This window comes from Ceratotherium simum, chromosome 29 (assembly GCF_057802395.1).
Source record: "Ceratotherium simum simum isolate JZ-2026a chromosome 29, ASM5780239v1, whole genome shotgun sequence".
Classification (NCBI taxonomy): Eukaryota; Metazoa; Chordata; class Mammalia; order Perissodactyla; family Rhinocerotidae; genus Ceratotherium; species Ceratotherium simum.
Genome location: NC_141928.1, coordinates 21868452 through 21891328, shown reverse-complemented (window position 1 = coordinate 21891328; position 22877 = coordinate 21868452). Strand labels below are relative to the sequence as shown.

The window sequence follows — 22877 nt, the reverse complement described above, 5'->3', positions numbered from 1 at the left end:
TTCACATCCCGGCTCAGTCACCTCCTGGTTCTGGGACTGTGGGCGCGTTATCTGAACTTCTCATGCCTCAGTTTCCTCACCTGGAAAGTGGGGGAATAAGAGTAGCTGTCCCCTCGGGTTGTCATGAGGAGTAACTGAGTCACTTAGAGCAGGGCTGGGCTGGGGCTTGTGCAAGACGCCGGGTGGGCAATGGGGCACAGACACGTATGTCCCAGCCCTTGTGGATACAAGCTGGTCACACCGAGAAATGTAGAATTGCACATGATAAGGGCTCCACACGAAATGGGCATTCCCAGAGGGTGGGAAGGCTGAACCGAGGTCTGAAGTGTATCAGGTGACCAGGCCAAGGGGCAGGAGGAGGCTGGGGAGGCGGCAGACCTGGAAGGGGGTGGTAAGACTTTGGGACTTTATCCAAAGAGCGGCAGAAAGACATTGAAAGGTTTCCGGCAGACGTGACATGATCAGATGCGGTTTGCGAAGGCCGCTCGGGCAGCTGGAGAAGCAGAGCCTGGTCGGTGGCCAGCAGGGTGGGGGGGGGTGGCACAGGGAGGGCTGGAGCGGCCCTGATGGGGGTGCTGAGGCTGGACCATGGTCAAATCGGGTGGGACGCTGGGCCGCGGGGCAGGTGAGGAGCTCCGGGCCAGAGGCTGGGGCGGGGGCTCCAGCTGTGCAGGAAAGCCAGTGCTGCCTGCGCTGGACGAGGATGCGCCTTGCCCCACTCTCCTTGGCAGCAGGCCGCCCCATCCCTGATCTGGCCTGCTTGGTTTGCAGTGAATTACCCAGGATTACCATGGGCCCTTGGGCACCAGGGAGGGGAACAGGCAGGCGAGAAGGGGCATGCGCGGTGACCCGGGTGACTGCCAGCAGAGCTGCTGGGAGCTGAGATGGAGACAGCCTCGGGCCCCAGCCTACCTTTCTCCCTCCTCTGATGACTGAGGTAGGGCATGCTCATTATGGAAAATGGTGAAAAGTCTAGAAAGTATCAAAAAGAAAGCACGCATCCTGCGGTGGCCCCGCCAATGAGAAACACTGAGTGCATTTTGAACAGCCGGGGGAGCCTGGGACCAGCCAAGAGCTTTACGTACTCTGCAGGGCAGGTCTTATTACTCTCATTTCATAGATGAGACAAATAAGATCTAAAGTGGCCAAGTACCTTACCCAGGGTGACATTTCTAGTGAGTGGCAGAGAAGATTCGAACCCTCCCCTGCCTGACTCCAGAGCCCCTAGTGTTTAACCCCAAGGCAGTTTATCTCCACAGCTCTCCAGCCTTTCCTCCTCTGTGGATTAAGCAATATACATTAATCAAGATGTATATATACATGAATATACACATACATGCATACATACAGATATGTGGACGATCTAAAATCTGCCTTGCACGTGAGTGCAATATAAATGTTTAGCTGTTACTTTATGAACAATTGCCTTCTAGAAAGATTGAACCAATTCATGCTGCTCCTAGCATTAGAGGAGGAGACCTTAAAAAGATAATTCATTATTGTTTTCACTTCATTTCATTGATGGTCTATGAGAAGAATGTTTTTCTTACATCTGTTTTCCATTTGTATTTCACCATTTATGAATTTGTTTATTTTTGGGGTTAGGATGTTGTCTTTTGTTATTGACTTGTAAAAATTCTTTATGTTTACGTATTAAGTTTATTAAGGCTTCATCTACCTTACAAATATTTTCCAGTTAATCGTTTGCTTATTAAGAGTATTCACGATGATTTTCACAAATGGAAGTGTTATCCTTTTTTTTTTTTTGACTAACAGTAATAGCTAATACTTATTAGGAACTTACAGTATGTCAGATAGCTTGGAGAGAGCTCTACCATATGTAAAATTTTTCTTTACTTTTAAACTTAGACATTTCTTTCCCATCCTAAGACTAGATAGGCATTCATTTATATTCCTGGTCATTTCATAATATCATTTGTACTCTTAAAAATTTAAACCATCTGGAATTAATCTTCATGGGGGTGGGTATGGAGTAGGGCTCTAACTTAATTTTCTCCCTGGTAGTTAACCATTTATTAAATAACTTTTCCTCCACTGATTATTATATGATAGACCAAGGTCTATTTCAGGCCATTCAAATATGTTCTATTGCTCTGTTTGTATATTTTTATGCTAGTAAAATACTATTTTTTATTATGACATTTACTATCTTTATACTGTGTATCTTCCTCTCCCCCCTTTTCAAAAATATTTCTCGCTATTTACTCTCTCAGATAAACTTTATAAAGCCTATGTTAATAATTTCCTTAAAAAAACTCTCTTGGGGTTTTTATTGGAATTGTATTAAATTGGAGTGTATATAAATTTGTGAATAATTAACATCTTTAAAATATTAAGTTTTCCTATCTAAAACCATGACATGTCTTCCAATTTGGCTGAGCTTTTAAAACATGTCTTAGTAAACTTTTATAGTTTTTATTGCATAAACCCTCTTTTCTTATGATTTGTACTTAGAAATTTTGTACTTTGGTTGCTGTTATGAAGGGGCTATTTTCCCCACTACATTTTCCATCTGGCTCTCAGATATTGAAGAGAACTATTAGCTTTTGTATGTTTGTACATTTTGTGTTTATTTTATAACCATGCCCTTTACTGAATTATCTTATTAGTATTTCAGTTAGTTCTGGATTTTCTAGACAGGCATTCATATTCTTTGCAAAAAAGGACATATTTTTGTCTCCTTTTCCTCAATGGTTAGTAGTCTTATTTGTTTTTCCTGCCTTATTGCATTGGCCAGAACTTCTAAACCCATGAAATAGTGGTGGTGATAGTGAGGGTCCCCATGAATCTTCAGAGGATGTTCCAGGGCTGGGGCCTGATTCTGATCTGATCCCAGCCCTAGCGTTGTCTCTTGAGACTCCATTCATTCATTTGCTCATTTGTGAAATATTTTATGATGGCTCCTCTGGGCCAGGCCCTGTGCTGGGTGCTCCGGATCAGCAATGACTTGCACAGGGGACTCTGGCCCAGAATTTCCCCAATCCTTCGTGACTTGTATCTTCTCTGTCTCAGCCTCTCTCTAGGCCTCATCCTCTCAGAGCCCTCTATTCTCTCCACATCTCAACCCTTCCTGAAGGAAAACAGTTCCCGTTCCCACTATATTTGTAGCACTTATGATTTAGGATATACCTTCCCATCCATATTCTAGTTCTGCAAGGCTCTGTTAACTGGTCCAGGTGGAGTCCACTGTTCCCTATGCAGAATGGGAAACGGGCTTGCCCAAGGTCACACAGGCTTGTTGGCTGGAGAGCTGGGTCTGGCGACCAGGTTCTTGTCTTCACCAAGGTGTAAACAATTAATTAGACTTTATATATTGCTCGCATCTCTTACTGGAGAATTTTCAGGAGTCTGGCTGTGAAGACATACAGTCTTCTCCATCCCAGAAGTCACACCTTCACCTGACGCCAGGTGCCTTGAGCATCCCTGGAGCTGACACCTCCTCTGGCTTCCTCCTTGTCTTCCTCCAGCCTTAGTTTAGGGATTTACTCCCATTCTGGGTCAAGTTCTCCTGACTTCCTCCTGTACTAACGTATCACTGGATCATAGTTTTTCATCTGTAGCATATTGAAATGTAAAGAGCTTGGGTTCTGAAACCAGACTGCCTGAGTCTAAATCTTACCAACTGTATGACCTTGGACAAGTTATATCCTCTCTGTGCCTTGGTTTCCTCATCTGTGAAGTGGGGAGAGTGGGAGTTGCTACATCATAGGTTTGTGTGTCGAGGGCTTTGAAGAGCACTCCGTAAATGCTGGTGTTGATCTTCATTACCGGTCTCTCTGGTTTCCCCCTCGAGAGCTCCCCGCAGGCACGAGCTCCCTGTGCCCCACCATGGTATCCCCTGTATGCATCGCAAGCCTAGGCTCATAGTAGATGTTCAATAAACATCTGTGCTTGTGGACGTTGTCCTCGGGTAGGGATTACATCTCAAGCAGTGTGCTGGCTGCTGAGAATGCAGAGAGAAATCCATAAGTAACTAAAATGCCCCAGATACGGATTCTAGGCAAGGAGCAAGTCCATCATCTCTTTAGATCTCAGTTTCCCCTTTTGTAAAATGACAGAACAGGTTACACGAAGGCCCACCCTGGAAGCTCTTTAAGCCCAGCTCCTCTACCTGCTGCAGACCGAGGTGGGCAAGGGCGAGTGGGAAGGAGCTGCGTCCTTTTTTGGCCATTGGAATCCTTGGTAGCCGTGGGCCTGGCCGTGCACCGTGGACGTAAAAGACACTGGAGCTGGGCTTGTGGACTGCTGAGGGTGAGAGCGAGTCAGAGGGGCAGCCGCAGCGTGAGGTAGAGGGTCCCAGAGGCAGGTTCTGTGGAAATGACCTGGAGGGGCCCAGGTGGACAGAGAGCTGGGGTCCTAGCAAGGAGGGGCTGGCCTTCACCTGGGGCGGTTGGAGGGGGTATAGGAGAAGCATCCAGACTTCCCATTCCTAAATGAGGGCTTTGAAGTCAGATAGATCAAGAACCTAGTCAGACCTGGTAAGACCTTGCCTCTTACCTGTGTGTCACCCCAGGCTGTGACAGCCTCTCTGAACCCCAGTTTTGGTGCTGAGTTGCAACAAGTGGGTGTTAAGAGGACTAATAGAGTTGCTGCATGGAGCGGACCCAGCACAGCATAGGGCGTGGAGTAGGGGCAGTGAAAGGCCCTCCCTTCCCTCTTTAGGGCTCTGTCCAGTTCGGAGTACAGTGATTTCTCGTGGGGATTTGAAAGGCCTGGGTTCTGATGAAGAAAAGAACCAAATGGGAATTAATCAAATTTGGCCAAACCACTGGTCCCATGTGTCATGTCCATTATCTCACTGGCTCCTTGCCAAGAAACCTGGGAAGCTGGTGGATGTGTGTGCATACGCCTGTGTGCATGTGCCTGTATGTGCATGCACCCATGTGCATGTGTGTGCATGCCCGTGTGTGTGCTGTGTAGCCCCCATTTTGAAGGAAACAGAGGCTCAGAGAAGTGAAGTGACTTGTCCAATGTCCCACTGTGAGTCTGTGGCTTCACCCCAGAACTTCTAATTCAGGGTCCAGCTCGGGGAGGGAGCGTGGGAGTGAGGGTGAGGGACAAGGGTCAGGGGCTCTTGGAAGGTGACATCAGCATGGACCAACTTTCCAAAGGACTGTTTCCTGAGTAATCTATCCAGGTTGGGCCAAATGAGTGGGCCGCAGCCAGGAGCCCTCTTCAGCCCCATGAGAGACGCAGCTGTGAACTCTGTGGGCCCTTTCCCTGAGCTCTGTGCTCTTGGGAGCCAGGATCCCTGTGATGGGGACACTCCCGGATGCTAGGCACAGAGGATGCTTGTCTCTGGGGACCCCACTGCTTGTTGGTTTCTCCTCTATTTCCTGCCTATTCTAACTCATCAGGTCCCAGGACATCCTGGAACACAGATCTCGAGTCGCGTCTTCAGGGTTCTAGTCTTAGCTCTGCCAATGCCTCATCTTGGGTCCTCAGACAGTCCCTTTCTTTCTCCCGGCCTCAGTTTCCCCAAATGTATTATGGGAGTAATAACACTTCCTTTGCCCACTTCGTCAGGCTATTGCGAGAATCTAGTGAGGTGAGGGCTATTGCGAACTGTGAAGGGCTGTACACAGAAGTGAGCAGGTGTTACTGCACTGACCCTCGATAATTAGAGAGAGGTGAGGTGAGCATACTGGAAAATTGAGACGAATTGGGCCTGCCTCTTGGAGGTGTCTCTCAGAAGCTCTCTGAGGGTGCCAGGGGAACAAGCCCAGGGGCAGTCTTAGCAACAATCATATGCGAGGACCTGCCACCTGTCTGGCGGGCCCGGAGATCTACAGGTTGGTTGAGGAGGACGCATTCAAGCTGCCGCTTGAAGAATGTTTATGGTTTGGCTCAGGATGACTGGGGAATGGTTTTCTAGTTGGGGGTGACTGCCTGAGCGGGGACCTGGCAGCAGGAAAGACAGGACCTGGCTGAGGAATGGGCTGTGGTCTGGGGAAGGGACAGAGGGTCCCTGTCTGTGTTTGCTGGTGGAAGGAGAGCAGTCTGGGCAGGATGGCTGGGACCAGGTGACAAGACTTGGGATGCCAGAGGAGGCGTTTGGACTCTGTCATCGTGCAATCAGTGGGGAGCTGTGGAAGGTGTTAGAGCGGGGAAGTCATGGGGTTGGAGAAGACCGCTCTAGAGCTGTGTGAGTGAGAGATGGGGGGGGCATTTAAGCAGGGGCCAGGACTTAGAGCAGAGTTTGTGGGGAGACATCCTCTCTAGATGACTCAGTGGCCAAAGTGGAATTGTTTTTGTTGCAGGGACAGAAAGGGGACCCGGGGCTCTCACCAGGAAAGGCCCACGATGGGGCAAAGGTAGGTTTCCAGGGACCCCAGTGCTCAGGGAAGCGGGGAAGTGGACAGCAGGGAAACCGCCGTGCTCTGGAGCCCTCCTGGCAGAGGCCGCTGCGTGATGGAGGCAGGGAGCTGGGAAAGTCTAGGAGGGTCAGAGTGTGGTTTGCTTTTTCCTTGAAGTCCTGCAGCTTTCCCACACCAAACGCAAAGCCAGTCCTGCTGCCTACTTCCGGGGTTGCAACTGATAAAACCGACAGAGAATTTTGTCCGTGGACACACTTTTGGTGAATGTTCTTTTGCCTCCTGCTCTGCATGGCTTTCTGCAGGGCCCGCTAGGTGACCCTCGGCATCCAGAAGCTTCTTGGTAGCACATGCTCAGGAAGCTTCGAACAGACATTCAAAGGCCCCTCTGAGGTTGTTAATTCGAGCAGACAGGTCCATGGATTTCTAGGAGGTGGGAAGAGAACGGGCTGTAGATTCAGGGCTCCCTGACTCTGAAGGGCTATGAGACCAAAAGGTTCTCCCATGGAAGAGAGAACACTTAGACCAAAGGACTTTCTCCATCCCTGAAGCATCCACCCCATAAACTAAGCAGGAGGCCTGGAAGCAGTGCAGGTCAGGCGGGAACAGGGAACCCAGAACTCCAAGTAAGGTCACCCCACGTCTCCGGCATCCATATCCTGGAAGGAATGCTCCAGTCCGTCTGGCTTCCTTCTGGACACAGCCCAAGAGCCTTCCTGATGGGCCGAACACTGCTTCTCAACGCAGCCTCCTGTCCTTGGGCACGCAGAAGTGGCAGCTCCCTTTGGTTTCCCTAAGACATGGGTGGCTCATTCTTTCACATCCTCGCTGATAAGTTTTCTCATTCAGCAAACATTTACTGGGTGTAAACGCTCACCTACACTTCCATCTGCTCCTCGTCGGAACCTTATAAGCCAGGGCAGATGGGCCCAGCTTGCGGATAAGAAAACAGAGGCCCAGAGCGGGGTGGCTTGCTGGAGGCCACACAGCTGATCAGGTGCAGAGCAGGATTTGTACCTAGGTCTAACAAAGTCCAGGGGCCCGGGCGTCTCTCTTACTCCGGGGTTGTCTGATCTCGGGTCTCATGGTGGTGGCAGAAATGTCCCCTACTAGGTGGCCACCATGCCCAGCAAGGGTGAAGAAGGGACAGAAGGGAAGGTGTCTCAGGAATGCAGAGAGAGAGCTGATCGGAATGGGACCCATGAGTCCCATGTCCCCTGGGGCAGTGGTCTTCAAACATAGTTTTAGCAACAGAATCCATTTCCCAAATGGTACCTTCTGCTGAAGTCCAATCTATAAAATAGACCAAGCAGAGTGACTGGGTTGAATGGGAAGGGGTTGAGTACCCCACCCACTCAGCTGCCTTCACCCCACTCAGAGGCCCCTGAGTCTCCTCTGAGGCCCCCATGAGTCCTCTTTGCAAACAACAGCCTGTTCGAGGTCACACTTTCAATTTAGTGGGTGTCTCTTTTCCCATTCTCCAACCTCACCCCCTTCTCTCTGTTTTTCAGGGCAACATGGGCTTACCAGGGCTCTCTGGGAACCCAGGACCTGTTGGACGAAAGGTACACCTCGGTTGTGATGCTTTGCCTTGCCCAGTGGGCTTCCTAGCAAGCAAAGTCTTCAGGCAGGAGTGCTTTGTGCCGCCTGCCCGCCCGCCCGCCGCTCCCCGGCCCAGCCCCGCTCCGTCGGGCACCGGGAGCATTGGTGGGAGGTGTGAGAGGTTTCTGAGGGTCTGCTTGCCTGGGGGCGGGCAGCTCCTTGGCTTGGAGTAGGTTCCCCTGCATCACGGTTAAGGAGGCGTGACAAGAAGTGGCCCTGGTGTGCTGTCCTTCCTCTGGGGGCCCAGCTGCTCCTGGGGAGGCCGTCCTGGGGATTTTGTGGTGCTGGAAGGAGCACTGTCAGAGCCAGGGGGGCCTCGAATTGGCCCGGCTCCATCTCCCACTGGCTGAGCGGCCTTGGGCCTGTGCGTCCCCTCTCTAAACCTCAGCCTCCTCCTACCTGGGGTGGAGACAGGAACCCCGCTCCTTGACCCCCCGCGGCCTGGGGCTGTAAGCCTGGAGCAAGGCCTGCAGCAGAGAGGTTGAGAGAGTGGGCTCTGGGCTCAGCTGGACCTGTATTCTGCTCTCCGCTCCGCCGTTTCCTAGCTGTGTGACCTTGGGCAAGACAACGACCTCTCTGAGTGTAATATTCGTTCTCCCAGGTACACGGCAGGGGAAGGGGAGTGTGCCATCAAGGCAATACATCCTCTGCACATTCTGAGCTGCTGTCATGCCGCCCCCAACCCCGTCCCCGCTTCACTGTGCTGGGGGAGTGACTTCTCTAAACGCAAGTCTGCTGTCTCCCTAGATGCTGGGTCTCTGGCTCACAGTGCTCCTGATCCCTCTCCAGCTTCCCAGCCAGAGTCCCATCCTTCAGATTCAACTCTGGTTGTGCCTACTTCAGGAAGCCCTCCTAGAACCCCAGCCTTCAGGCCAGGAGCCTCCACTCTGCTCAGGGACCCTTAGCCCTTCTTAGCTTCGTTGTTTTGGGCCCCGAGGGTAGCCTTATCAATCAAGGCGTGCAAATCTGGTTTGTCGCTGTCCCTACTGGGCCTAGCCCAGGGCCTGTGCATAGTAGGTGTTCAGGAAACAGGCGAGGACAGTGCAGGCCAAGGGGCACTGCTTTTTGCGGGAAAATCCCCCATCACTGATGGGTTTTCCAGTAGATATTTCGGGCTAGGGCCATGTCTTAAGCTTCCACCCTGGCTCCCAGCTGTGACCACAGCTGCCCTCTCTCTGGGCCATCTGGTTCTCATCTGGACAGCCGTGTGTCTCCTGGCTCCATCCTGTCCTTGCTCCGAGGGTCTCTGTGGCACAGGGGGACTTGGAGCATCACGTCCCCCCATCCCCTTCTCCTCCACCATCCATGGCAAGAACAGGCCACACCGCAAATCTGAAGAGGCCAGACCCAGACAGGAGTCCATGGCTGTCTGTGAGCTGGGGAAACGTGGTATTTTCTGGCTCAGAGAACACAGAAGGACTCCCTCTCCCCACTCGCTTCCCCTCTGGGCTCCAGCACTTTCTGACAGATGAGGTGTGAGTGGAAAAGTCTCCTTCCAGTCCTGGCTCATAAAGCAGCCGGTGGTGGTCTTGCTCTGCATGGGGGCAGGAGTCTAGCAGAGGTGGCAGGAGATGGAAAAACAGCCCGGACCGGCTCCTGCCTGGGGCTCCAGGGCTGTCTGCTCTTAGCAGATGTCCAGGGAGGCCAAGAGGCCCCAACCAGGATGAACCAGCTCACCTGAGCAGGGAGAGGCATCTTTTCTAAATTAAGGAAGAGGCTGTGTGTGGTAGGAGAACTATTTGGCAAAGCCCTTTATACAGAGTCTCTCAGGCCCTGGCCGAGGCAAACACGGAGGGGTTGGTCTGTGGCAGGCCCGTGTCACTCGCTCACAGAGGGTGGTGGGCAGAGCATGGGGGAGCTCAAGTCCCAAGGCAGGGCCCCCTGACCAGGGTGGGGGTCAGGGAGGATGACTGAGGGGGTGGGCAGCCATGGCTGGGATCATCACTGTTTGTAAGCAGTCTCTCCTCCCACAAGCGTCTTTGGTGACAACAGTGGCCACTTTGCCCTGATCCTGTTGGGTGGCTCTTCTGCATCATCTTATGTGGGGGGCCTTGGAGGAAAAGGAACATCAGTGGGTGAGAGGTGAGGTCAGCGTCCTCTTTGCTCACCAGCCCGTTGAATTTTGGTGTCACCTCAGAGTGACACCAATAATCCTATTCGTTCATTTATTCGACAGAATTGACTGCATGCCTATGGGGTGCCAGCCACTGAGCTGAGTAAATAGGCAAAAATCCCTGTCCCCCAGAGCTTGCGTTCTCGTGGGGGGAGAGAGACAGTGGAAGCAGTACAAATATAAGGTATGTGAGAAGACGAAAGGGCTGTGGAGAAAAGTAGGCAGCAGAAAACGGGTTTGGGTTGGAAGGGTTCCTATATTAACCAGTGTGGCAAATTAGAGGTGGCACAAAGGGTACTGTCCCTCGTCACATTGTTCACTCACAACACCCTCCAAGAGTCAGGCAGTATGATGCCCATTGTACAGCTGAGAAAACCGGGGCCCAGATAAGTCTCATTCATTCATTCATTCATTCGTTCCCTCTTCCAGTCATCCCGCAAGTGTGACCCTATATACCAGGCCCTGTGCTGATACTGATGTTAAATGCAAATGAGATCATCCAGGGCCTCGTGGAGAGCGAAGTCTGTGGCAGTGGTTCCCAGCCCCACTGGGCGTTAGAACCAGCTGGGGAGCTGGGGACGAGGACTCGGGTTCACTTGGTCTGCGTGGGACCCAGGCACAAGATTCTCATGTGCAGCCAAGACTGAGCCGCTGGTTTAATGGAAATACCTTCCAGGGTCACTAAGCGTCGGAGCTGGGATTTGAACCCGTATCTCTGACCCTTGGGCCCTTTCTCCCTTCACAACGCTGATTGAAACAGCTTCTCAAATAAGAGCGGGGCTGTCGAGTAAAAAGAGGCTCCCCACACGAGAGGGTTTGTTTCTCTGCACTCGCCTGCCGTGCTCGCTGAGGGGCTTCGCAGAGCCAGTTCCTGAGGGCTGGGCAGGCGCACAGCCCGGGTCAGACAGACCTGGATGGAGTCTGGCTCTGTCCCTCTCCTGCTGTGTGAGCCTGGGAGAGTGGCTGCACCTCGCTGAAACTCAGGTGCTTCACAGAGTGGTTGGGAGGGTTAAATGAGGTATTGTATCCCAGCACCCAGCGCGGGGCTGGCACATGGTGGGCACTGCATATGTATTTGTTGAATGAATGAATGATCATGACGATCATAAAGGATAAGGGCTGAAGAAGGTCTGGCCCATCTGGTGCCATCAGTCATCTTGCTTAGTTACCATTTAACCACCGTCCACTAGCCAGGAAGGAGCCAGAACCCCGTGTGCACCTTGGGAGGGCAGAGTCCCATGCTGTCCCTAGTCTGACCCTCCTGCCTTCTCTCCTCTGGAGCAGTGCTTCCCAATGGTGTGATTTCACCCCCCAGGGAAGAGTTAGCAGTGTCTGGAGACATTTTTGGTCATCAAACCGGGGGAACGGAGGGAATACTACTAGCTTCTAACAGGTGGAAGCCCAGAGATGCTGGTAAATATCCGACAATGCACAGAACAGCCCCCCGGCCACAGCGAAGACTTACCCAGCCCACAATGTCGACGGTGCTGAGGCCGGGAAACCTTGCTGTGTAGAAGCCCTCACTCCCTCCAATCCTATGGGCCCTGGGCCTTCCTGCCTCCCTGCGTTTGCTGATGCTGTGCCCTCCCCCTGGCATGCTCTCTCCTCCACACTCGTCTTCACCGATCCGTCCCTTGATTCTATTCTCAACCACCATCTTCTCCAGGAGCACCTCCCCAGCACCTCCAGGCAGAAGTCTCCCCTCCCTTCCTCTCTCACCAGCCCTGCTTCTCAGCCTCTTTGGGACTCTGCGCTTTCTGGCTGACAGGCCGCTCACTGGAGTCTTTGGCACGGTTGTCAGACTGGAGCAGGTGCACGGAGGACCTGTTCATCTTTGTTTCCTCATGTGGGGCTGAGCACGGTGCTGGGCACGTGTGTCTGCTCCCTCCCACACCACTCTCCCTCCCCTGCCCACGGCAGGCATCACTAATTAATCTGTCTTGCCAAGCCCTGATATGGCCTCAGAACCTTGCTTAACAGATTGCCCCAGGTAGACATGACTAATGGAGTGAAATTGGTAGGTACTCAAGTTGAAACTTCCTCCTGGCTCCCTCCTGTAGCCCCCACCCTGCCCTTGAGCCCTCCCTATGCCGCCAGAGTTGGCCACTGTCTGTGGGAAGCTGTAAGAAAATGGGCGGGCAGAGGGGGTCCTCTGGGAGTGTTTTTTGGGGAGCATGAGTGAGGTGGCCTGAGACGATCTCCTGCCTTTCTGCAGGGCTACCAGTTCTGCCTGGATGTGGCCGCCCCAGTTCCATGCAGAGCCCCTCCTGAGAACCTTCCGGGCTCCCCTGCTGCTGAGCTGCCCGGGGCTCCTGGGTCCCATCCCAGCTGCCATTTCTGAGCTCCCCTCCCGCTCTGCTCTCCTCCTGGCTCCTCCTTCAAGCCTCAGTTTGCATGCCACCTCCTCTGCTTGGCTGTCTACACTCTCTTAGCATCAGTACTTATCCTTCCTTTTACTTAATATGCGTTTAATGCCCACGTCCCCTTCTGGAAGGTAGGGAGTGAGTTCCTTTTGTTCTCCAGAGTATTCTTAGTGCTGGACACAGGGTCTGGCTCAGCTCTGGGGCTCAGCAGACATTTGTTGAATGAATGAATGACTGGATGAATGAATGAATGAACCATACAGAAATTGTACCTTCCTGCCCGACTTGTCTCAAATACCCACTGAGCAGAGTTTGACATCAGGTGCCTGGCTGTGCCGTGATGGACTGTGCTTTTGAACAAGCCACATGTTTCAGAATCCTGTAATTTCTGAGCCAACGGGATGCTCTGAGAGGCCAGCTGGGGAAACTGAGGTCCAGCGAGGAGCAGGGACTTGGCCAGTATCATGTAATGAGCCACCCTATCTCTCAGTGTGTGTTTCTCCCTTTCTGATCCTTTCTGTTAAATGGGGCTCCCTGTCCTGCTGACTGCCCAGTGTGGCCTGTGGGCTGCCAAGGTGGTAGGGAAGTTCAGTGGTTCACTCCCAGGGTGCTAAGCAAGGATGGTGAGTTCCATCTTACTGCAAGAGAAGCCAGGGCCTCGTACAGGCTGGGGTGGAGCCAGGGGCAACAGCTGAGGTCCAGGCATGCGTTGGTCCCCGGGACCCCCAGGCAAGGACAGGACCCCCCCTCCCCTCCGTGCCCAAAGCCCAGATAGCATCCCCGCCAACGGGGAGACTGTCTGCAGCCACAGTGAGGTGATGTCTGGTTTCTCCTTCTGCCTTGTAAGCAATGATTAATCTGGCTCCCAAACCAAAATATAGACTGAGTTCTATTATAAACACGGCCCTGTGGGGACCCGCCTGCCAGGCAGCCGGAGGTCCCTTGCAGATTCCGTGGTCCCTGGAGCTCCCCCGAAGCATCTGCTCTCCCCTAGGACCAGTCAGGCATGGCTCACACCGGGAAATCACTGCCTGTGAGTCCACCTTGCGGTCAGTGCCCTCCCTGTAATTGCTGGGGCCCCGGGAAAGATAATGGTTTAGATTCTCCCAGGTCCTGGGGCCCTGTCATTTGAAGCTATTTGGCTGGCTCCGGCTTGGTAAACACTGTTAGGGTTCTTCCAGGGAGCATACGAGCCTCCCCCACCGTGCTGCCCCGTGCCTTGGCTCTGCTCGGTCTCTGCTGCTCCCGGGCAGCCAGGAGTAACAAGTGTTCCTGACAGTGTTCACGGCCCTTCAGGGTCCACTGAGCGGGAAGGACCTAGGAATCGTGGCCTTCTGGACAAAGCACAGCCCAGCGGGTCTAGAGTCCCGGAGAACAGTAGGCGCTTGGCCATAACTTGCTAAGTAACTCTGGGCAAGTCCCTTCCTGCTCTGAGCCTGAGTTTCTCAGTCCGTCCAGTGAGAAGGGAGGTTGTCAAATGATGACTTGAGTCCCTTCCAGCTCAGGTACTCCAGGGTTCTGTGACCATCCACTGCCCCCGTCATGCTGCAATGATCTGAAAGTTCTGTCCTGGGAGGAGGTCTGTAAGGGGGTCTCTCCCTGGCTGGCCGTGTGGCTCTTCTAGAAGGGCCTCGGGCCTTAGTAAGTATGTCTCAGCCCGTGATTTGGTGGTTAAAGATACAGGGGTTGGAGTCACAGCCTGGCACTGCCCCTGGGAGGCTGTGTGGCTTCAGGAAAGTTTCTTTACCTCTCTGAGCCTCAGTTTCCTTATCTAGCAGGTATACATGGTAATTCCTACCTCCTAGGGGTGATTGCAAGGAGTTGACGAGCTGATGTATTTAAGGCTTTAGTGCCGGGCCAGGCACATGGCAGGCCACGGCCATGTCCCTGGTCATCATTCGTTTCCTTTTAGCTGCATCCTGAGTACAGGGTTAATTTGAAATCTCCTGGGATTTCCCTGGCAACACTTCTCTGCTAAAGCATTGGTTTCCGGAAGGTTTCCTCGTGGCTGCAGAGGCAGCCAAAGGAGCAGGTGATGCTCCGGGGCTCCCCGGTTCCCTTTCATGGTTCTCTTGGGATCCTTGCCCCGTTTGTGCATTGGCCCTTTGCAGCAACCCCTTGAGGCAGGCAGAAAATGGCAGAGTGAGGCTCAGAGAGGGCAATCGCCTGTGCCGAGGCACACAGCCTAGAGCTCAAAGCTCGATTCGGCTCTTCCTGGGAAAAGGCTTTGCCTGTTCTTCCTCATCTGCAAGCTCCAAGTAGAGAAAGGATAATAATGACGATTATATGTGTCGTATCGTGACATGTCCCTGCTCAAAACCCTCCTGTGGTTTCCCATCCTGTTACTGCCTGCTTCTTCTCTGACCACCCCCCGCCCTTCTACCTTCACCCCTCACTCATTCTGCTCCAACCACACGGGCTTTGTTCTCCCTCAAACCTGCCTGAGAGCATTCCTGCCTCAGGACTTTTGCATCTGCTGTGCCCTCTGCTGGGAATGCCTTTCCCCAGAGAGCCAGCCCTCTGTCCCGCTCCCTGACCTCGTCCATCTCTGCAGAGCGGCCTCCCTGCCTGCTCCCCTGCAGTCACCACCCCTCCCCACACTGCCATTCTCTGTCCTCTGACTCCGCTCACTTTTCTTCCTAGCTCTGGTCACTACCACACATTATCTCTTTTTTAAAAATTTTATCTCTAATTATGGTAAAAAACCACATAACATAAAATTTACCATCTTAACCACGTTTAAGCGTACAGTTCAGTGGTGTTAAGTATACTCACATGGTTGTGCAGCTGATCTCCAGAACTTTCTCATCTTGCCAAACCGAAACTCTACACCCATGAAAACAACACTTCCCCATTTCCCCAGCCCCCAGGCATGATCTTTTATATTTATTTGTTTTTATAGCTCCTTAATTAGACTGTAAACTCCATTAAGGCAAAGATGTTGTCTTCTTGTTCATTCCATGCCTAGATGGTGCTGGTGCATACAAGTTCAGTAATGTTTGTTGAATGAATGAATGAAATATGAAGATCAAAATGATAATAGCAGTTAGTCTTTCCAGGGCCCTTGAATTCAACTGTGCTAAATGCTTTACACACATTTAGGTCATGCAATCCATGCGGTAACCCTCACATCCCCATTTTACAAAAGAGGAAACTAAGGCTCAGAGAGGTGACATCAGTGGCCCTGGGTCAGACAGCCAGCCAGCAGTAAAGCAGGGCAGGAATCCAGATCAATCTGAAACAAGATCTTCACTACCCTGCATGCTGGCTGCTGGCTGTGGCCTGTGCCTCAGTTTGCCCACTGGGGAACAGAGCACACACCCCAGTAGAAGAATCTTGCCCAGCGTGTTGCGTCCATCCCATGGGCCCTGGACTGAGATGCGATCCTATCGCCGAGCAGTCTGGAGGCGTGAGTAGGTGCAGAAGGAATGCTCGTAAACTCCCCGAACCTCTTGGATCAAACTGGCTCTGCTGTTTATGGTTAAGAGCCCTGCTTCCCGAAGTGTGCGGGGGGGCCAAATGTGTGCGCCCTTGTGTGTCTGTGTCTGTGCGTGAGCTGTGCGTGCTCGGGATGCCTGCAGGGCTCTCAGTGCGGCCTCGGGTGTCAGAAGGACCCTGTGGTGACTGGGAGCCTGCTGCTCCTTAGCGATGGGATGGGGGGCGAGTGGCTCCAGTGCTCCGAGACTCAGTTTTCTCCTCTGTAAAATGGACATAATAATGCCTGCTCCCCTCCTCCCCACCTCACCTGGCTGTTGTGAGGGCTACAGGAGGTCATGTAGGGTTAAACAGCACAAGGGGTCTATGGGCATCATGTGTGTGTAATATAGAGTCTTGTTTATCACCCTGGGGGGTGCTTAGCACTCTGGAGTTCTAAAACACCGGAGCTGAAGGGGACTCAGAGTTCTAAACCCCTCATTTGTGGTCCAGAGAAGGGTGGTAACCCACTCGGAGATGCACAGCAAGTCAGGGACCGTGCCTGAAGAAGCCCAGGGCTCCCCGTCTGCGGGGGTCTAGCGGAGACCAGTGTAGCCGCCTGTCTGATCTGGAAGTCCCCCTGCTCGGCCTTATTTCAGAGCATCCCTGAGCTGATAGAAGCTTGAAGTCCGGGGTTTCCCTTCCTGGAGCTCCTAACTCATGAAATGGCTCAGGTGGTCATCCCCCGTGCCACCTGAAAGCACACATTCGTTTTGGTCTTCGGGACCTGGAGACCTGGTCTTGGACCACGGGAGTTGGGCCAGGGGACAGAGGGTCAAGGCTGTGCTGGGACGTTGCCAGAGTCCTGCTCAGTCGGGCATTTAGAAGGCCTCTGTCCCCCTGGAACGGTTGCTGGGACCAGTGGGAGGAAGGGAGGCAGCTATGTTGGCTACTATAGTTGGTCAGTGTGTGTGACATCTTTTCCGATGGGGGTTAATGAGAAGGGGCAGTGGTGGCAGAAGGTCCAGTGTCACAGGGTGGTTGAACATATCCCAGACCTTACGGTCCTGATCGGTCCCCCATCCACTGAGAAACCCCTCTACCCCTGCTTCTGAGGCTCTCAGCCTCTCTCTGGCTTCGGAAAGAATGGTTCGGATAGAGCATCACTCTGTCACAGTCGCTGTATCCCAGTTCAGCTCACAAACCCTGCCCGAGGAGTGAACAACCCCCCTGACCTCTTCTGGTCTAAACCGTTGGTGGCAGAAAGGAAACCACGAGAACTGCTAACCCCGATGTACGTATCTCCATTCGGCCAGCATTTGCTGAACAAGTACTACATCCCTGCCATAGTACATGCAGCGCGGAAAAGGCAGGAAGGGAGCCTGGGCCTCTGCCATCCACACGCCCAGATGTGGCTTCCCTGCCTGATGCGGTTTCTTCCCCCCACAGGGACACAAGGGCTATCCTGGACCGGCGGGGTACCCCGGAGAACAGGTGAGGGCTATGGCCTCAGCCCTGCCCCGCTCGCTGTCCCTCGCTGCAGCCCCTGCCTGGCCCTGGCCTCCTCCCCGGGCCCCGCTCCAGGAGCGAGCCCCAGAGCCAGGCGGTTCTGCCTCCCAGCCTGCTGGGGCCCCCACCCCGCCTCTCCCCCGGCCACATCTGCCTGAAAGGGCTGGAGTCCACGCGGCCCGGCGTTGGCATGGGCCGCTCGGCTCCGGTTAGAGGCCTGAATAGCTGGCCTGTTCCGGGCGATGTTAGGGGATATTATACACGCCGCCACGGGGTTTGCAGGAATTTTGGCTGCCCCGGCCCAAGTCAAACAGCAGTCACTGCCAGTGTGGGAGAGCCAGCCAGGCCTCAGTGTGTTCTTATTCCCGGGCTGTGAGCGCAGGGGGTTTTGTCCCTCCCATGCTGCTCCTACCAGTTTCCCAGAGTGGTGGGCTCGGGCGCCCAGCAGGCTGGTGGCTTCCCCTCCCTCCCATTTCGTCTCACATTCCTGCCCTTCTCTTTGTGCATTGTAAGCGCTGCCCCCGGACCTGGAGCTGGGCAGGCCTCTCCTTTCCTCATGTTTCTTTCCATTCCTTTGCAGGGGCAGCCGGGACCTGAGGGCAGCCCAGGGGCCAAAGGTTACCCTGGCAGGCAGGTGCAGTATATGGCTTCTGGAAGCTCTGTGGCCACGTGGTGTGGAGATGGCCACGGGTTCCCCCAGGCAGAGGGAGGCGGCGGGCTGGGAGCCAAGGAGCTGCGCCCGCCGGGTGGGGCTGAAGGAAGGGCTGTTCGGGGGGCTGGACCGAGGAACCCTGTGTTTGAAAGCAGCAGGGCGAGGATGCTCAATAAGAGAACAGAAGACAGAGGAGTTCCAGGGCTGTGGGACGGGGCTCCAGAGGCTCCTCCCACTCGGTCTCCCCTCTGAGCCCCCTCCTTGGGACCGTGGGGTAGCCAAGGGCTCAGCCTGAAGACCACGTTCTGCAGAGGGCGCAGCTGAGGCCCTAAGGAGACAGGACAAGCCCTGGGCTCTTGGCAGCAGGTAGGACGTCTCCATATGTCCTTGCCGCTCTGTCTTTTGTGTTTCAGGGGTTACCGGGACCTGTAGGAGACCCTGGCCCCAAAGGCAGCCGGGTAAGTGGGCCCTGGCAGGAGTGACACAGGTGGGCCCTGGGTGGGCATTACCTGTCCCTCCAGCGGGCCTGATGGGAGATCAGGGCTGTAAGGCCTCCACCCAGTGTCTGTTGGGGGTGTTGGGACTGAGGCCTTCTGCAAGCAGGCCTGAGTGCTCCCTGGAGGGCAGAGGGACAGCAGGAGGGCCGGATGATGGGGGACCCTTGAGCCAGGTAAGCTGGCTTGGTCTCCATGGCCGGGCCCACTGGACAGCAAAGGTTCTGCTGAGGCCTTGGCTGTGGTCCAGCTGCTACAGTCAGGCATTTTCTTGCTGTGTGCCCCAGCACATCCCAAGTGCTGAGGAACCAAAGCCAGGGCCACCTTGTGTGTGTTGGAATACTCAGAGGCCTCCCTCCTGCTCCCGACTGAGGGCTGGGGACCACCCTTTGTGGAGGGCATCGGTGCCTGATGGGTGAACGCTCCCAGGCCTGGGGGCTGCTGGAGCATCTGCTCTCCCCCTCCTTCAAGGTCCCTGGAGCAAACCCTGAGTAGCCAGCAGCCTCACACTCCCATCTTTACAATGGGAGAGATGTCCATTCTTCCCTCTAGCGTGGTCTGGGGATATCAGGAATTTGGAAGCAAGTACTCTGATGAGGGGCCGCCTGGTGGGGGCTCCCAGGCGGGCTGTGGGGCAGTGGAGAAGGTTCTGGGTGAATCGAATGGGGGTAAATGGAGTTTGCCAGACTAAGAGATGGTCTGGTGGAATCCTGTCTTCTACATACAAGGAAACTGGGTTCATGGGGGGACCGATGGCCCCTGTTCACACTGCACGCCCAAGGTGGAGCTGGGTGAGGAGCCAGGTGTGCTGAGGCCTGGGCTCGCTGCCTCTCAAAGAATGTTCAGCAAGTGGGTCACACAGTCCTCAGTCAGGCCGGGTCCGGTGTGATGTGTCCTCTGCTCTGGAGCCAAAGCTATTTATGGCTGCAGTCTCAGCCCTAATCCCTGTAAGCGACAGGCAGCTGTTAGGAGAGTGTCTGGGAGGTGGGTGAGGGGGCGGGTGGGCAAGCTGCCCAGGACGTGATGATGACGACGATGATGGTGGTGATGATGATGGTGGTGATGGTGGTGATGATGGTGGTGATGGTGGTGATGATGGTGGTGATGATGATGATGATGGTGATGATGATGGTGATGATGGTGGTGATGGTGGTGATGATGGTGATGATGGTGGTGATGGTGGTGATGATGGTGATGGTGGTGATGATGGTGATGATGATGGTGATGATGATGATGATGGTGGTGATGATGGTGATGATGGTGATGATGATGGTGATGGTGTTGGTGGTGATATGCAGGGGCTGAAGAGGCTCCTGCCCTAGCATGCTGGACCTCCCTCCCTCCCTCCAGCTGTTCCCACGAGCTGTGGCCCCAGAGGGGCCTTCTGAGCCCAGAGGGAAAGTCTTCTCAGCTCAGCCCCAGGGATACCTGATCTGCCAGGAGGACTGGAGAAGTGAGACAGGCTAATGACATCTGGGTGTTTGTCAAGCTAGCAGTATCTCGAGGCCACACGTGGGGAGAGAGCTGGTCTGGCCCCAGCGCGCCCCTCTCCAGGGTTACAGGGCCCGAGCAGCCTGGGTGAGCCGGGGCCACTCACGCTGCCCTCCCTACCCTGCCACCACCCGCCTCGTGTTTATGAAGTAGGCGGAGTGCATGCTTTGGGGTCAGGGCAACTGGCTTTGAGACCTGCTCTGCTGTTAACCGGCTCTGGGATCTCTCTGAGCCCATCTTTTCACTTGTAAATCTGGGATATAAGCCCAGCTCGTTAGGATCAGTAAATGTCGCTTGTTAAGATGAGGGATATTGATCACGTTGAATGCCAAGAAGGAGGCTCTGTGACATCTTGGTTGTGAGTCTGTGTTGATTGCGTGCCCGTGGGAGGCAGTGTAGCAGAGTGGTTAGGAGCCTGGCCTGGGAGTCAGATGACTTGAATTCAAACACCAGTTCTACCACATTCCAGCTGTGTGACCCTAGGCAAGTCACTTCACCTCTCTGGGCCTAAATGTTCTTCCCTCTATGGGGGGCTAACTAATAATACCTACTTCCCCGGGGTGTGGTGAGGACGCAGTAAATGCTTTAATGAGTGCAGACCGCTGAGAACTGGGCCTGGCGCATACTTTGTGCTCAGTAAATATTAGCTTTTGTTACGGTTCTTATTTTCATTCCACAAATATCTAGAGAGTGCGGATAGTGATAGGAGCCCTGGGCTAAGTCCCTCGTCTTGAGAGGTTCCCAGGCTAGAGAGGGCATGAACATGGATGCAGACGGTGGAGGTCAGCGGAGAGGGTGGTAAATCCTATTAACTGAGGTGCGAGAATGCTGCTGGCGGGAATGGCGGAGATTGCTTCTGGCTCAGCGTTCAGGGATGCTCGCCAGAGGAGAAGGCGCTAGGACTTGCTCTGCAATCACGGGGATGGGAAGGGCATGCCTGGTGGAGGGCACAGCGTGAATAAAGGCTGGGAGGCAGAACATCGGGTGCATTCTAGGGCAGTGGACTCCACCCCTGACTCATTGTGTCACTTTATCTCCAGAGCCTTAGTTTCCCTGTCTGTCCAGTGAGGGGGTGACAGCCATCTGCTGGCCCCCTGGGAGGGTTGGGTGCAGTGGCACACTTGTGCTTGGCAGGACATCAGCATGCCAGGGTGGCACTCAAGTGGCCATGGGGAACGTAAGCCCCACATCCAGGGCCTTCGAGGCCCAGAAGGAGGCATTGCAGAAGCCACGGGCGCCCGCCACCATCCCTGGGAGGGTAGGACCTGCTGCCACGCTAGCGTCTAACCCGGCCGAGAGCTTCCTTCCTGCAGGTCCCGGAGCCCCGGCGCGGGGCGGGCCTCCTCCATGTGCGCCCGCGCCTTCCCTGGCGTGAGGGTATGTGCCTTTGGACTACATCGTGGAAGCCAGCACCATGCAGTCCATGGGCATATACACTCGCCTCAAGGCCTATGTCATCGAGGAGCTGCCGGAGCCGCCGCTGCTGCCAGCGAGGAAGAGGAGCCGGGGCGTGGGAGGCCAGCAAGGGGGCGCTGGGATGGGTCGGGCCACCCACACCCTGCCACTCAGCCCCTCTAACCCCCCTGCTCTTTCCTAGGGCTACATTGGACTCCCAGGGCTCTTCGGCCTGCCAGGGTCCGATGGAGAGCGAGTGAGTATGCTTTCCTTGTTTACCTCCTGCCCACCCATCCCCCTGCCAGGGGCCAGCCTGGAGAAGTCATGGAATCCCTCCTGGAGGAGGTGCCCTTGGGTTGAATAGCAGTCTGCTAAGGGGACAAGTCAAGGCAGATGCCTTCCAGATGTAGGGAACAGCATGTGCAAAGTCAGGGACACATGAATACTTGGCGAGTTTAACAGTCAACACAGTGAAAGCACTGAGTGTGAGGCGGGAATGGGGGGAGATGAGGCTGGAGGGACCACCTGGGCGAAGTTATACGGCACCCAGGGCAGAAGTCAGGAAAGGGACTCTATTCTGAGAGCGTGGGGAGCTTCTGAAGGGCTTTCAGCAAATGAGGAATGGGCCCATTTTATATTTCAGATCAAGTGTCTGCAAACTGCGGCCCGCGGGCCAGATCCCGCCGATCGTCTCTTTCTGTAAAGTTTTATTGAACACAGCCGTGCTCATTTGTTTACACATTGTCTGTGGCTGCCTTCGCTCTCGGTACAGAGTTGAGTAATTATGACAGAGACCATATGGCCTGCAAGCCTCTGGACGTTTCTTTCCATCCTTTCCCAACCCGAGCCCATATTTGGGAACTCAGTTGTAACCTCTTCAACAAGCTGGGTATAGAGAATCTTAGGAAGGTGGAGGGAGCATTTATTGAGCACCTACTGAATACCAGAAACACTGGGTGCTTTCCTTAGGCATTTCCCCAGCTCGGGTCCACGCAGACCCCAACCCTGTAGAGTGCAAGACCATCCATCTGATGTGCATATAACTGGTGCCAACTGTGTCTGTGGCCTCTAACTAGGTCCCCTGTGACTTCCTCTTGTGGGTGGCTCTGGGGCTGGTTTGGGGCAACACTGGTTGCCCCCTGCTGGAATTCCGTCCTGACCTCTTCCCTGTCTCTCCTCCTACAGGGTCTGCCTGGCGTTCCTGGCAAGAGGGGCAAGATGGGTAGGCCGGTAAAGATTTTCCGTGTCTATTATGCAGACTCTATGGGTGAACTTGACCTCCTGCTGGCCACGCTGCCCTGTCCACCCGTGGCCTGGGCATTCTCTGCTTCTCTCTGCTCGGCCGTTGCTCTGCTTTGAGTGTGTGGGGCAGCACGTGGGGCTGTCTGGGCCTCGTGTCCTGCTGCCGGAAGGCGGAGTGGCTGCTGTCTGGCTGGGGCTGGGGGCTGTGTGGGCGCAGGAACCCCTGGGGTGGCTGCTCTCTCTGTGCAGCAATTGCTCTGCATTGCA

At 54.3% G+C, this 22877-nt stretch overlaps 1 protein-coding gene across 8 annotated transcripts in view; it reads left to right on the top strand.

The window, feature by feature from the left end:
• COL27A1 (collagen type XXVII alpha 1 chain) overlaps nucleotides 1–22877 on the top strand; it is a 148522-nt gene that overhangs the window by 28698 nt on the left and 96947 nt on the right. For 7 of the 8 annotated variants that reach the window (XR_015548944.1, XM_087419227.1, XM_087419228.1 and 4 more), the window contains 7 exons: nucleotides 6282–6335; nucleotides 7847–7900; nucleotides 17277–17321; nucleotides 17917–17970; nucleotides 18402–18446; nucleotides 21571–21624; nucleotides 22554–22598. Coding sequence is in view for 7 of the 8 variants with exons in the window: in XM_087419227.1 (XP_087275353.1) it covers nucleotides 6282–6335; nucleotides 7847–7900; nucleotides 17277–17321; nucleotides 17917–17970; nucleotides 18402–18446; nucleotides 21571–21624; nucleotides 22554–22598 (351 nt within the window). In the remaining variant the exon portion in view is untranslated. The remainder of the gene's footprint in view (nucleotides 1–6281; nucleotides 6336–7846; nucleotides 7901–17276; nucleotides 17322–17916; nucleotides 17971–18401; nucleotides 18447–21570; nucleotides 21625–22553; nucleotides 22599–22877) is intronic. The other variant, XM_087419229.1, reaches the window with a different exon arrangement.